The 16,149-nt window shown below is 32.2% G+C and overlaps 1 protein-coding gene and 1 long non-coding RNA gene across 2 annotated transcripts; both read right to left on the reverse strand.

Moving 5' to 3' along the window:
* Nucleotides 1–4,317: 4,317 nt before the first annotated feature.
* LOC145167439 (uncharacterized) lies at nucleotides 4,318–8,164 on the reverse strand. The gene is made up of 2 exons (XR_013741131.1): nucleotides 7,811–8,164; nucleotides 4,318–4,556 (listed from the first exon to the last, which is right to left on the reverse strand). It is a non-coding gene; the product is annotated as an uncharacterized LOC145167439 (long non-coding RNA).
* A 2,036-nt stretch (nucleotides 8,165–10,200) lies between these two features.
* Nucleotides 10,201–12,640, reverse strand: LOC145167440 (F-box protein AUF1-like). The gene is made up of 2 exons (XM_079086648.1): nucleotides 11,555–12,640; nucleotides 10,201–10,480 (listed from the first exon to the last, which is right to left on the reverse strand). The coding sequence occupies exon 1, from the start codon at nucleotides 12,594–12,596 to the stop codon at nucleotides 11,565–11,567; it is 1,032 nt and encodes a 343-aa protein (XP_078942774.1). The 5' UTR covers nucleotides 12,597–12,640; the 3' UTR covers nucleotides 10,201–10,480; nucleotides 11,555–11,564.
* Between the last annotated feature and the right edge of the window lie 3,509 nt (nucleotides 12,641–16,149).

Raw genomic sequence — 16,149 nt, forward strand, 5'->3', positions numbered from 1 at the left:
CAAAGCTTGATAAAGCTCGAATCTTTGGGCTCATATGGACTCATATAGCTCAGATCCGAAGTCTCAACTCTCATAACCAGCTCAACAACTGCAAACCAAAACATAGATGGGATAAAGCCCTAAAACTCTCTAGAAATAGATCTAACAAAAGGAATGATCAAGGAGATAGCTTTTTACCTCCAATTGACAGCTAGCACCGAAAGAACACTGGATCCAAAGCTTCTTCTCATTCCAAACCTTCTTGCTCTTCAATCCTCTTCTAAAAATGCACTTGAACACAAGATCTTTAGCCTTTCTCTCTCTCATAGCGACTACAGCTCGTCTAGGGTTTCCCTCAGTGCGTCTAAATGGTCAGGGAGGCAGAAATGAGGGCTTAAGGGCCTTTAAATAGGGTGCAAGCCCTAAAATTAGGTTTTTCTCAATACAGACTTAACTCGTCGAGTCCAGCCCTTCGACTCGACGAGTAGGCTTCATAATTCGTGTGGCCAGCTCAGCCCCTACACGACGAGTCGGGACCAACCAACTCGTCGAGTAGGTCCTCCAAAGTGCATTATAACCCTTAAATTTATCATCCAGGATTCGGGGTGTTACATAACACTAGTTGTTATGCATGCTTAGTCTCCAACTTGTGTAAAAGTATTATTTACCTGAAATAATGTTATTACCTAGTATTATGAACATTTATGTGTGGTATGTTGCTTAAAATGCAAAAGTCTATGAATAATTAGTATAAACATGCTATATGTTCTTGAGAAAAAGTCTCAAAAACAAAACTATAAAAACTATGGTTTTTATGAACATAATATGATTTTTCTAGCAAAAATGGTTTTAACCAAGCTATTACATTATTTTGAGGGACACAAATCAAAATATTTTATTTTGAACATGTGTTATGAAACTAGTTAAAAATACCAATGATTTGGTTTTACAAAAAGAAAATCTTAAAACCCCACCATTTTTATGTAAAAGAAAGGTTTTTCTAGCAAAAATGGTCATGACTAGGTTATGGTATCATTTTTATGAGATTTGACCTAAAATATGTTATTTTAAACATATAAGGTTAGTTTGACTCAATATCCACCAAAAGGTAAAAATAAAATTTACAAGGTTTACAACCTAAATTTTTACCGGTTAGTGACGTTAAAAAAACCAAAAACTAGAAAATTGGCTTTATCATACTAAATGTTCTTATATTTGTGTTAGATGTAAATTATATGATATAATCTTTTAAAACATCTTAACATGTTAACTTATATATATTTATGAATATATATAGACACAACAAAACATTTATGGTAAACTATAATGGGTGTAGTTTATGGGTCATTAACACCATTTTACCATTTTGGGGCGAACAAATAATTATTTAAATGTATAATTATTTTACACTATGTAATTACTATGGAAATGTAATATTTCTACTTACAAAAGGGTTTTCAGTACACTATACGTAAACATGTTGATACAATTTTTATGAGAAATAGTCTTCACCGTACCTACCAGAGTACACACTAAAGTCCTGAATTATAACCAAAATATCGGTAAAAGAGCGTGACACTTGTGTATAGATCTATACAGGACTGACAATCTAGCACCTAAGTTGTTAGCTATAGCTAGATCGGCAGGTCTGGGGTGACAATTGTCTAACATTCTGACGCCTGAAGAACGTCGCAACAGGCCAATTACGGTTTTAGCATGGTTGTAATAACTCACATGAGTTATTAACAATACATTTGGTTTACGGGGCTAACATACACTCAAATGGTTTTATACAAGAATAAAACTACATAACACTATTTTCAAGTACAGGAATACTTATACATTTTTGGTCTTAGGGTTTTTAAGACTACAACTCATTTTAAGAAAATATTGGATTTCTGGAACCATACACTATCATTTTACAAGGAAAAGTTACAAATTTTTCACATACAAAACTCTTATGAACTCACCAACTTAATTGTTGACACTTTTCAAAACTACTTGTATTCTCAGGAAATCGTTAAGCAGGTAATCACAAGATTTTGAGGATGGGACGCTATGGCGTCATATTATTTACTTTTGTCATAATGTAATTGGTATTGAAACAAACACTATTTCGATACAATGTAATTTTCCCATTTATAATTATGATGGTTGTGTTGCTTTGATCACTATTATTCAATTTGTTGTGATACTTTTCATGAAAGTCATCCACCCCCAAACATTTCCGCCATCCTGGTTTGGGGGTGTGACACTTCTGAGCTTTCCTCTTCAGCACCATGGTTCTTCTGTGCACAAATGGAATACAATAACCAACATCATTATAAACTATATACACAAAGTAAGCTAATGTGTGAAAATGAAGCTCTCTTACATCAATTTTCAAATATGATTTCTATAAGTTTGTGTCTAAACACTACTTCAAAGATTTTAGAGGAAGTATTTGGTATGGATTACATGTTTGAGGGTAAGTATTGAGGGAATTTGATTTTCTAATGTGATTATTGTGATTTCAAGAATTATATTTTATAATTATTACTTATTATGTTTTTATGCTGATTTATAGGGTGTTGTTGATGTTATATGTATCAAGTATTGTTGCTGTCTACCAATCCAAATGCTCACCCCTAGTACTCCCCCTCCTATAATTATCACTTTTACTTTGCCACGTAGGTACCATCTCATCTTCCCTTTGCTCCTTATAAACTAAGAAATAATCTGTTTTTTTATTTTTTAATAAAAGTAGAATGCTATATATTAGTGTAAGAAAGTGACCCTCGGCAGATAAGTGTTTATGGTGAAGTGTATTATGAATATGGAAAAATTTTGGATGTTGACCGAATTTATTCCGTGACTGAAGCTGATGTTTGACTTTACACTGTAGAAAAGTATTTGTTTCATTATTTTAATAGATTAGATCTCTTGTTTAGATTTTTGAATAGTAAGGAGTGTTAAGTATGGTTGTCTTTCCGCTATACTTAAGCATGGTCCAGTATGTTTCACATACTTTTTGAGTCTTAAAATAGAGAGGGTTAGGAGTTAGTAAAAATGTCTCTTGAACTTCAACAGAAAATATCTTGTAATCCTTATCAATAATACTTATCAATAATACAAGTTGCAGATTTTCATTAAACTTAGGTTGTTGATCATTTATTAAGTTTAAGTCTTGCATGCAAAGCTTGGTTAAGATTCAGCTAAATTATTTACCTTACTTTATATTCACTGTTTATTTGTTGTTCTTATAATTCTCGCTACTCTATTTACCCTCCCCGATGGAAAAAGATGTGTTTGTTAGGTTCGATTCTTCTTAGTTGGGTTGAGCGGGCTCAACTTAAAAAAACTATTTATTCCACATCTAAATTATTGTTAAGCTATTAAAGGCCATTTGATTAAATTTAAACATTTCCGCAACTAAATCATCAAAAAATTTATCTACACTATAACTTAATAAGAAAATAAAATTATAAAAACGATCTTTATAAATAAGAAATTAATATTCAAAATAAATATATAATTAAAATTAGAGATGAAACTAAAACGAAACAATAACTAACACCAACTTACAATATATATATTTTTTCTATATGATCACAGATCCTTCTATTTTTTTCCTTTCTAATCGTAAAATATTTTATATAGTCGAAATTAATGTCATATATACTTATTAGGATATTATGTTATTTAAAAAATAAATATATATAATAAGATTAGAAATAATTCAAACCAAAGTAAAATATAGATTTTGAATATAAAAAAAGATGAATAAGTAATGTTGTAAGTTGGTTTCAATTTGATTATAATTCTGTGTGCGGTCATTTCTTCTCATGCAACCAACAATGATACATCCCTCTGGTGTGGTGTTACACTAACCGCTATGAGTCTGATGTTGGTTTAAAAGTAAAGATGAAAACAAACCAAACCAATTCACATTATCATATCCATTATTATGGAATAATCCTACAAACAACACACAACGATATTTAAAAGAAGTATGAAGGGTAAAGAGAAATATACATAGGTTCATAGATATAAATGATTAATAATTAAGTAACCAGTGGAGTTGTTGATTGTATGGATGCAAATACTAGATTTATCTTTAAAAGTCACATTTACATTTCCAAACAACTGCTTATATAAATTTTATTTGGTTGGTTCCTCACAATTGCAAATTGAGCTAGAGGTAGGAGCAGCCTATATGGTTGTCTAGATAGTCCGTGTTACCTCTCAAATTTTCCCGAATAGTGTTAAAAATATAAAAAAAAAATTAATGTATGGATGCAACCATTGAAAAATAATTGGGTTACCCTTAAGTTCCTAAGTCAAAAGAAAAAGTCCAAATTAGAAAAAACTTAGAAGGTTTAATCATTTTATAAATAGGCCAAACAAAGTTAGCCCAATGTCCAAACAAAGTGAGACCAAGGTTTAATCAATTTGGAACCAACTCTTGCTTTGCCTAGTCTGTCGATTGTGAAGACGTGAAGTAAAGATGATAACACAAGGCTCCAAGCTTCTGGATGCCTCTGCTCTGCCCATCGCCTTGTCGGCGTCCGGTTCTACAGCCTTCAGCGACTTCATCTCTACTAGCAAGAATGAAACAAGTAAACATTAAATCGTTGTTTAGCATTATTTTGATTTTTTTTCATTTTGTTGAAAAGTTGAAGAAAACTTTAAATTAACAATTAGGTTTCTTTGATTAAGCTTGTATAGTTATTTCTTGTTATTATAGATTTCTATTTGATTTTGGCTAGGTATATCTAATCAAATTTTTGTCTAAAAATAGATGGTAAGGTATGTATTAAGTCCCCAACAGGAATAATGGCTTGATTTATTTATTCTCTAAATATATTTGATGCATTTACAATGCTTATTCTTATTTTTCGTTTCTTTACAAAATCTCTTCATTTTTACGTCTATATAAACAATTTATCAAAGTTCAACTTTATTTTGGTCCATGTTAGGCATCGACGAGTCATTTAGATTTAGTAATTCAGGTTTATCAAAGTAAGTAGTTAAAATTGTTCATTTTTTTGTGAAACACTTTGGGTTTAGGAATAAAAAGTTCAAATTGGTCAAGAAGGGTGGTGATGGAGATGAAAACGTAAGATATTGGAATTAAAAACTTTAGCTTAATTAGGATAATAACTTTGGTTTTGAAGTAGATGTTCGGCTATCGACCCTAATATAGGTTATGGAGTATATAGATAAACTAATCAAAAAAAATTTCTATGTATTTTTCATAGTATGATGTCCTAATTGGACATATTTTTCATAGTTCTTTCGAAAGCACAATGTGCAATTGTTTAATAAGAAAAAAATAAGAAAAAAAAATTTATTGTATGTTACGCAGTAAAAAAATCATGCCACCCTTAAACTTTTTTTTGTTCCGCCACTGGGCAAAGGTATTCCAAGTGGCCAAGCAACTATCATGGTTTTGGTGGTGAAGGATTGACATACTTTGTTTTAGGCAACATCTTCATTACATTCAACACAACAAGTAATGGTGGTTGTATGCTTCATGGACATGTTCTTCCTGAACCACTTTGAAACATAACTTTTTGGAAGCTTGTTGGCTTAGTATATGGCTATATGCCATCAACAACATGGGAGAATTAACTCCTGAAAGTTGAAATATCCTACAACCATGTTTGTAAACGAACCGATTTAACAAAAACATAATTGTCTGTTCATGTTTGTTTGTTTAAGTAAACCGAACAAACTCCAACATATAAATGAATGAATTTTCTTGTTCATGTTCATTCTTTTAACATATTAACACGTTTGTGGTCGTGTTTTTATGTTAGTTAAGGTGCTAAAAAAGCATAAACAATCATAAACGAACAAAAACATTCAAGTTAAGAATCGTAAAAGTTGACCGTACTTAAAAGATCCATTGGGGAATATAGCTAAATAAAGTACACCGAAACATTGTAGCGTTAATATTTTCATTCGGTCTCAACGAACATGAATCGGGTTTCTCCACCATATATCATCAAGAGCAAGAGCAACTTTAGTATTGTTTTGAATGATTCGAAGGAGTTGTGTTGATGAAATTTCTAGGATTAGAAAGCTAACATGGGCTTTACTTAAATGGTCCTCTTAATTGGTCCTCCAAGGTGTTCATTTATGTGAGAGTTTTTTCGTTGATTTTCGAGTTTAGGGGATCGGATTGATTTCAAATTTTCAAAATGATTTTCCAATTTAAGGGGTTGGATTGATTTCAAATTTTCAAGCTCTCCACGAGAACACTAATGTATGTATTTATCATTTTTATGAATTTTGCCTGAATTACTAGTTGTTGTGTAGCTTACCGTTCATAAATTCTAGTCTTCCTAACAATATGCCAAGTCAAGACAAACTAAAAAAAAAAAATTAAAAATCAAACATCAAAAGAATTATCTCCATGAAGATGATCTTTAAGGTTCATTTTTTCAGTTTTCTCGCGTGAAATGGTATTTTTTGAAGAAACCGCCTTGTATCATGAATTATGAGATTGAAGCATCATTGGTGATCAACTAATGTGTTATAATTAGAGCGCAGAATTCCCATATTTCCATTTTTCATGAGTGAAAAATTTCTTTTATCTTCTGAATCACATTAGACTCTATGATCCAAAAATATGATATATTTTTTTTAGTGTTTTTTTTATCATACTAATTATAGTATATGAATGATATTTGTTGGGTATTCTCGTATTAATCACCTTTTTAGATTATCTTTAGAGCTCATCTTTTCAATTTTCTCATTTCTTGAGGTTGAAATGGCAATCTCTTAAGAAATAATAAATTTGAGATTGTAGTAACATTAGTAATGAACTAGTGATCTTGATAATTAGAAAGCAGAATTCTCGTGTTGCCCTTTTCACGAGTTTGATAAAGTCTTTCATCTTCGACTCTCTGGATCTTTTGGTGTTTTTTGATGATATTATTCACAGTTTATGCAAGCTTTTTTGGGGTATTTATTTTAATCACTCTTTTAGATGAATTCTGAGTATTTCTTATGAATTTTCTTAAAATGCTACAAGAGGGGTTCATGTTTTTATCTTTTTCATTTCTTGAGGTTTAAATGGTAATTTTGAAAGAATTGATACATTTGAGATTGTAGCATCATTGGTAGCAGAGTTCCTACATTGCACTTTTCATGGGTTTAGTTATATTAGACATCAACACGACACATTAAAACATATCGCATTAACAACGTATCAAACTAAAGTTTGCGACTTGTCATTTTCTTGAGTTAATATAGTTGCACCGATGTTCTTTACCAATGGTATGTTAAGAAGGGAAACAGATGTTGAATAATTAGATATTTTAGATTATGCATGCTACATCAGGATCAATAAACATTCTCTTGACTTGTACTTTGATCTTGATTGTTTGGTGAAATATAGTATGCGGTTAGTGAGAAGAACTTAGGCTTACATTGTCATTTAACTGTCATTATATGTATTGTTTTTTAGAAATTTGACTTTGAAACTTATCATTTTACCATTAAAACACCTTTGCTATCTCTTTTATATGAAGTAAAAGCAATGAGTTGATTGGTATTAAGAGTAAACAATGTATGGTTAAGAAGTACTTTTCTATTGACATATTATCATCGAATTAGCTACTCTATCCTTGTAACTCATGCTTAATTTTTTAAGTCATGTCATATCATGAAGTAGTGGGTGACAAAAATACAATCGATTCGACTCTACAACCAAACTTAACCTTCCACTTGACCAAAAAACGATTATCAATAGCTATGCGACGGGAAGGCGGAAGTTCGATACATAAGAACTTCACTCCTTTAAAATTTCTCAAAAAGTCACTGGCAGAGACAAAGGACTCACCGTAATACGAAGAAAATTTAGGCGGAAACGGGGCAGCATCATCGACGGTGTTCTTATCGTGAATGGGAGGATTAACGAGAGGCGCAGTGAAGGAAATGGAAATGGCATCGACTTGAAGTACAATCGAGGAGAAGCGTTTTGAAACGAGATAGCAAAAGCAGAGGGTTTTCAAATCGATTAGTTTGTTTAAGACTTAGAGAATGATTTCGTCGGGTAAACAACTGAATGGAGAAGAATAATTTGCATCTTCTTTGCGGGATTTCACGATGTTCTTCATTGTTTAGGCCGCTGATAATTGGTTTGTTTCATCGGGATACTGAAAAACCCTAATCATCCTCCGTTTTTTACAATAAATCCTAATATCGAGTCTTATAATTTAATAATTTATTATATCGAGTCTCTTATTTAATTTATTGTTCTTAAACGTATTAATTGAAAAAAAAAAAAAAAAAAAAAAAAACTAAAGACAACATCCGACTAAGTAAATTAGAAAAATTACAAACTTAACAAAATATATTTATTATTTTTTTAAAATTCGTCAAAAATTAGATTTTTTCCAAAAAAACACCATTGAAATCACATCGCACATGTCTAGGCTCACCTGCAATTTCGTATACAAGAATATAACACGAACAACATTCGAAACTATAGAACATGAAAATCGTTTGGCACTACATAGAACATGAACAAAATAAAAATTGACCAAGTCAATGAGACTTTTTGTTCCAATTTTAGTCCTACCAAAAAGGTGGATTCGGGTGGAACACACTTCTCGGTTCTTCAATTTAACAAAAACTTCCTTATGCCACATTATGTTAACATCTTGAATTTGAATATGTTTCCATAAGAGGTCGATTTATGTATCTTTGCTAAGCCATACTCCACCACCATGCATTAGATTTCTTCAACTTTTTATCTATGGGGGAATCTCGGAATTGAAAAGAAAAATGTATTTCTGAATTAATTTTGTAAGTAATTGTTTTTTTTTTTTTTTGAGTTTCTTAAAGAAGCACTGGATTTTGTTGGGACTTTGACCAAAAGATTATGTAGAGGTTTAACAAAGGTTTAACAAATCGACTAATAAGAAGCACATGAAAAGTCGATCATGTCAAGAGAGCCTTGGGCTGCCGCCACAGGATTCGTGTAGTCGACTGGGTCATTTTTCGAGCAATTGACTTAAGCTACGTTTTAGGAGCTGAAGTTCACAAAAAAGGATTTGATTGGTGAGCAAAGAGGAAGGATGTTGAAAGCATAGGTAAGGTAGAAGAAATTAGGAGAAACAAAGATGAACAATGGTGTTTTTTCTTTCTTCTAATTTTAACATATCTTTATATATTTTATTGCTTTATATTTCTTCAAAAGAATCAAAATTTTCTTTTGTTTCATCTATTTTTTTTTTCTATCATCGATATCGCTCGTTTGGGCTTTTTGATTAACTAAAATCTATACTTCGAAAGAAAGTGACAAATTTCCATTTTTGTTGTAAAGATTAATTTGATAGATCTAATATTTTATTTGGTTTTGTCCTGACCATACCAAACACTACAATTTATGAGTTAAACTATGTTTAGTTCAGTTATGTTCGAAGCAGTCTCGTTCCTTTCTGTACTATCTACTATCTAGTTACCAATGACTTCCAGCCTAGCTGGGAAGAGGTACCGGGTTTAATACCCACGTGGAGTCAGAGGTCGGGAGTTCAATCCCTGCAAAACCCAATTTGGGTGCCTCTTAAACTTGTGCCACATGTGGAGAAATTTTTCCTGGAAACCCCTATGGGGGCTGGGTTTGCCCTGTAAAGGAGCTCGAACCCGGGGTGCTCGTTGAAATATGCGAGTAGGCTTCCGTTTAATCATTTGCCGTTTCCAAAAAAAAAAATCTACTATCTAGTTAATATACCAAATTTTACCTAAATGTCATTAACCCTTTGCATTTATGCCTTGTATTTTCAACTTCCTTTCTTACTTTTAAGCACTTACACTTTTCTTTAATAAAAGTTTCTTCCTAAAACGAACAATTTTATTAATAGCTTCCAAAGTACATTTTTCAATTATAAAACCATATTTACAAAAGTCGAGATTTTTCTCTTCCTATCAAAAAAAAATTAACAAAAAAGTGTACATTTAAATAATTCATGTTATTATTACATATTTCATGGTATGAAGCATATACATATTAAAATTTAAATAATTCATGTTATTATTACATATTTCATGGTATGAAGCATATACATATTAAAACTTAGTGGCCAGACAAATTTTTTATATTTTTTGTAAATTACTAAGTACTAAATTCATATGGTGTTTGGATGTAAATTCATATGGTGTTTGGATGTTAGATTTTGTTTTTTTATATATTTATGTGTTTGATAAAAAAAAATATAATGTTATAAATTAAATGCTAAATCGTAAAAGAATTATTATAAAAAATATTGTTTGAAGATAATATAGTCATTTTGTATAGTTAACTTCTAACCCAGTCGGCTTCAAACCTAGTTAGTAACTATCAAAGTACCCCTTAGATATAAAAAACATGTTGCTAATGCTACCAACCACATCTCAATACTTGTTTTAAACACATTCCATCTATCTTCTTCTATCAATTAATATCTACCAATCTACACCTCATATTCTCCCTTCCCTTGTTAGTTGTTACTTCAACTTGCTTCATTACCTGAAAATACATGTCATTCATAAAACATAACATGAGTTATAAAGATTATACACATAACATGAATTACAATGAATACCATCCTTTTCTTGCAAACTTGTATTTTTACTTAACAAATAATCATCCAACTTTACTTTTTGGGTTAATGACATACATGTGGTAACCATGTATGCCTTTTCATGTCCACCAATTGTCTTAATTGCACACCTTAGCTTCTTAAAGTCCATATTACCAATTAAAATGTACCCTTATAAAAAAAATGATACAAATTAATTTGTAATATTGATCTCAATGAGCTAGGATGTGCACATAGTCACCAATCATGTACATGAAAGGACATACTACTGATAAATCCTTAACATCCTACAAGAAAAAAGAGTATTCCATAGCTAATATGCATTGGCGAAATATTAAATGTTTTTGAAAATCCATTTTAATTTTCACATCAAAGTAATCAAATTTTAAAAGTAAAGTATGAACTGCTACAACAAAACTCATTTCTTGATGAATGTGATAATTGTGCAACCATTTTTAAATTTAAATTTGTGAGAGCTTAAACGACTTATTGTAATTACATTACAACCAGTTTCAATTCTTAATATTCAAACTAATCAACCTAATAGCACATCCAAACGTTTTCCTAATTGTAATTACATTACTAGTAATTATATTATTTAAGGTAGTTTGCTTTATAGTATTAAAATTTTAAAATATTAGTTTATTAAAAAATTTGATCATTATACTGAATCTCACAAAAAGATGACCCAAGCTATGGTGTCACTTATTATATCATGTTAGTGAACACTTTTAGGCTTAGGAAATATGACCAAAGTGTGCATATTTAATTAACTAGATATAAAGAACAAGTTCTAGCTTGATAGATATTCAACTGCAATTTGCAAAGGAATATGAAACCTAATTGATTTGTTACTTCAGGAAGTGGTGATGAATGTTAGTCAAAAAAGAACTATGTTAAGGATGAGGGATTAAGCAGTAATCTTTAAGTGTAACATGTATGGTAGAAAAGAAAAGATTAAGATATAAAACTTAAAACAATATTCAGGTTCAGATATGCACCTGATTCATACTAGAGCAACCTCTGCATCAGGCCCTTATGCTTCTCCAAAATCTCCTTCACAGCTTCAGTATATGCAGCCTCTTCTTTATCTTCAAAGCCATCATCTTCACTGTTCATAAGAAAATCATTTCCATCCTGGAGATCTTTCATCTCCATTACCACAACAAATACCCCCTTCATCACATACCCTGAAACTGGCAACTTCAAAACCGGAATGTAACACTGATTCACTCTAGCAGGAACCTCTACACGATTCATCACAGTTTCCAAAGTTGAATGTAACCATTCATTCACCTCATTGAGTTTTTCCCCACTAAGAGAAAATTCCCCACTTCTCCCTGAATCAGTAATGGAAACCTTTTCCAATGTTGGTAGACTCTTGATGAAGAACAACGACATCTTATGCCTCACCACCACATCCTCCAGACACTGACATGAAATGCGAAATTTCTGCCTAGATAGATCACATGTTAACTCGATGTCTTCTTCATCATCCTCGTTTCCATTAAGATAGAATCCATCCTGATCAGAAATTGAATTCGGCCACAGAAACATAAACGATTCGATTCTATTCCCAAACTTAACCTTCCACTTGAACAAACAACGATTATCAATACCTATCTCACTGGAAGTCGGAAGTTCGACAAATAAGGACTTCACTCCTTTAAACTTGCTTAAAAACGTAGAGACAGATAGAAAGTACTTATCGATAATCAAAGAAGCGATAGGCGGAAGCGGCATACTTGGGGAAACATCACCGACGGTGTTCTTATCGGGAATGGGAGGGTTTATGAGTGGAGCAGTGAAGGAAATGGTATCGACTTGAAGTACAATCGAGGAGAAGCGTCTTGAAACGAGATAACAAAAGCAAAGGGTTTTCAGATCGATTAATCTGTTTAATATTTGGAGGAGGATTTCGTCTGGTAAGGTAGTGATAGAAGAAGAATCCGCTTCAACTCCATCTCGGGATTTCTTGAGGTTCCTCATTTTTACAGAGAGAAAATAGAAGATGTGCTCATCGGAGATTGTAACCCTAATCATTCTCCGGTTAACTTTTTTATATTCACCGTCAAGCCTTACCCATTTCACTCCACTCACATAATTGTAGGAGGTGAATAATAAACAATAGGATATATACACTAAAGTCCCCATATTTTCATCGATTTGATATGGAAGTCCTAAACTTTATTTTTTTGACAGTAAAGTCCAAACTACCGGCAGTTTTTGATATTTTTACCATTTTTTTCCGGTTAGCCGGTAATTAGGATTTTTTTGTCAAAAAAAAAGTTTAGGACTTTCTTGTCAAATCGTCAATTAGGACTTTAGTGTCAAAAAAATAAAGTTTAGGACTTTCTTGTCAAATCGTTGAAAATATTGGGACTTTAGTGTATATATCCATTTTTTGGTTAGAAATTTAATGGTATGATACTCTTTAAGCATAAGAGTTATTGAAACCTTCTCTAGTCAGCTAGATCCTATTGAAATCCTTAACGTTTGCTTCTTGTTAAATCGTTTTTTTAATCTCAACAAACCGACATTGAAAAAAAAAGATAATCAAGAAAGAAAGAAAGAAAGAACCAGGGTTGTGTTGGCTTTTTGCAGTCCCAAAAATGGAGAAATAAGAAACCGAAAAAAAACGAAATTGCCCTTCTTTCCCTTCTCCACATTCACACCTTTTTAACTAGGCATGTGTTGTTTGTGTTTGTATAATCTGTCCCCACTTTTTAGTTCAAGATTTGGCGGCGAAGCAAGAAGAAAGTTTTACAAGTCTTTTCACCCTTTCTCGCTCTCTCTTTTGCATATGTTTCTCCTGATCGTGATTATGTCAGGGTAAAGATGATGATGGTAAGAAAAACAGTGGTGCTACAACAAAAGTCACAATTAAAAGTTCTTGGGTTACGAAAATACACTAAAGTCCCAATATTTTCAACGATTTGACAAGAATGTCCTAAACTTTATTTTTTTGACAGTAAAGTCCTAATTGACGATTTGACAAAAAAGTCTTAAACTTTATTTTTTTGACAAAAAAGTCCTAATTACCGGCTAACCAGAAAAAAAAAAGGTAAAAGTGTCAAAAACTGCCGGTAATTTGGACTTTATTGTCAAAAAAATAAAGTTTAGGACTTTCTTGTCAAATCGATGAAAATATTGGGACTTTAGTGTATATATCCCATAAACAAACTAATAAACGATAATTAACAATAAGGAAATTTATTAAACCAAGCAATTACTGTAAGGTCCTTGATGGAAGGATCTATACCAATGATCAATCAAGCATAAGAAAACAAAGAAGAAAGGAGTAGAAGTGGAATAAAACTGAGCTTGCATACGATTAACACATGAAACCGTCTGATACAACTCAATGGACCGAAAACTAGCAATGAACAACTGTAGATCAACAACTTTTACTACTGACAGCCTGACAGCCTATATATACTCATATGGACCGAAAACAGGTTTCGGTCAGGCTGGCCGAAAGCCTGTTTTCGGTCACTCCCTAAACGAAAGCTCATCTAGACCGAAAACACCAAACATGCACAAAAGACTCCAAAATACATTGTCAAATGCCCTAACTCATCTATACATGTAATGCCTAGCCCAAACCATATACTATGACCTTTCAATCTCCCCCTTGGTTTGTGGCTAGCATAGACTTGGTCTTCATTCTCGAGGATTTTCGAACAGCTTCAAGATGATCTTGATGAATCTTCTGTTGGATAAGGTGTCTAAGTCCATAACTATTTCTGGTATGTACTTGACCCGACCCGGCATGGTCCATTTAGGTTGCATGGCACCATGCAATTGGATAAACTAAAATGAGAGAAATAACACTTATGGTTTATTAATATATTATAAGTTCTAATATATTAATAATATTATTTAATTAGTTTGATCAAGAATTAATTTAGAATTAATTAAGTGATCAAAAGATAACTAATTAAATATATGGGTAGATTATGTAAATCTTCCATATCTTATATAGTGGGCTAAGAGGCTCCATGGATTATCAAGTTGGGTTCCACCCATAGGATGCTCCATGGATGCTCCATGAGATTTACAAACCCATGGGTCATGGAAATGAAGAGTCATGACACATTAGGGTTTACATGGTGTAACCCTAGATGTGTCAACACTATATAAAGAACCCATGCTCCACCAAAATCGGTTGCACACAAGAATCAAGAGGGCTAGAGCTGATTTTGCAAGTGTAAGATTCTCTCAAAGTTTACTCCTTTGCATTTGGTGTTGTGTGAAGCATTTGAGGCATCACACTTGGGGTGCTAGGCTCACAAGGTTTCAAGGATCATAATCAACAACAAGGTAAGTTATTCTATCTTTCATTCAAGTTAAAAAAATGTTCCCCATGTATGCTAGATAGGAATATAACCTTGGAATTCAACTTTGCATGATAATTAGACAAACATAGATCCAAGGTTATTAGGGTTGCATGTACACTTAGGAAGTGTTAGAATGCTCAAAACCCATCAGTGGTATCAGAGCCTAGGTTTGTTTGTTGTTTTTTTTTTTTTTGTGCAAACTGCTTGAAAAAAAATCGTTTTTCTTTTTTCTGCTCGTATGAAAGTTTGCACATTTGTTGCTGGAAATGGACTAGAAACATTACCCTAAACTGTTTTGATGTTTTAAAACTTGTTTTAGATGGTGTAATGTTTATGCTAATCCATTTACAATGGCAATTATCAAAATTACAAGTTTTTTTTTAAGTGTAATTTTTGATTCTTGAAAGTGTTCATATTCATGTTCTTGAACTTATGAAGATTAGATGATCATAGGAATTGTTTGTAACCTTCATGGTAGTTTAATTCATGATCATAATGTGTTTTAATGGAGTCCATAACTTGTTCTCAAGTTATGGAAAACCAAAAGTCTCACTTTTATTAAAGCCATTAAAAGAACACAAGAGTTATAAAAATGAAGAGTCTTCATTTTTATTACTCAATTAATTCATAAGTTATAAGAAATGAAAAGTTTTTGAAGTTTACAAAACTTGCCCTCAAGTTTTGGAACAAGTAAAGTCTTGATTAAAACTTTAGTTCCAACCCTTAGAACTTTAAAAGTTAAAATTCAACCCTTATACTTTATAATATTATAAGTTACTAATATATATATATATATGTATAAGATCAAGTCGTCTTACCACTAGTACGCCTCATTCATGAAGCCGGTCTATAAGGGGGTATAAGGTTGTTGCCTATAAAATGGCAACTTAATGGGTGTCCACTCTCACCCACCGCTTCCTTGATCGGTGGAGGGTCGTTAGCCGAACGGGTAGGACAAGGACTTATAAATTCTCATTAAAAGTATGATGAATATTATAAAGTAACTAAATGCTTTTATTAAATTCCCAATTTTAGTTACTTTAGGAAAAATGTGAATAAGGTGCTAATCCATGAAATTACACTTTACACTTTGTTTAAGTCGTTGGTGGAGCGTGTGTGGTTAACCGGCACACTAACTTGGACTTAACAAGGTAGGTAAAGGGTGACTTAAGGTTTATCATAGTATGGGTGGAGCGTGTGTGGTTTACCGGCACATCGATTGAGTGATAAACTTTAAGGGTACCAAGTGATTTGCA

This window comes from Lactuca virosa, chromosome 3 (genome assembly GCF_052849685.1).
Source record: "Lactuca virosa cultivar CGN04683 chromosome 3, Lactuca_virosa_CGN04683_v6, whole genome shotgun sequence".
NCBI classification, from domain to species: domain Eukaryota; kingdom Viridiplantae; phylum Streptophyta; class Magnoliopsida; order Asterales; family Asteraceae; genus Lactuca; species Lactuca virosa.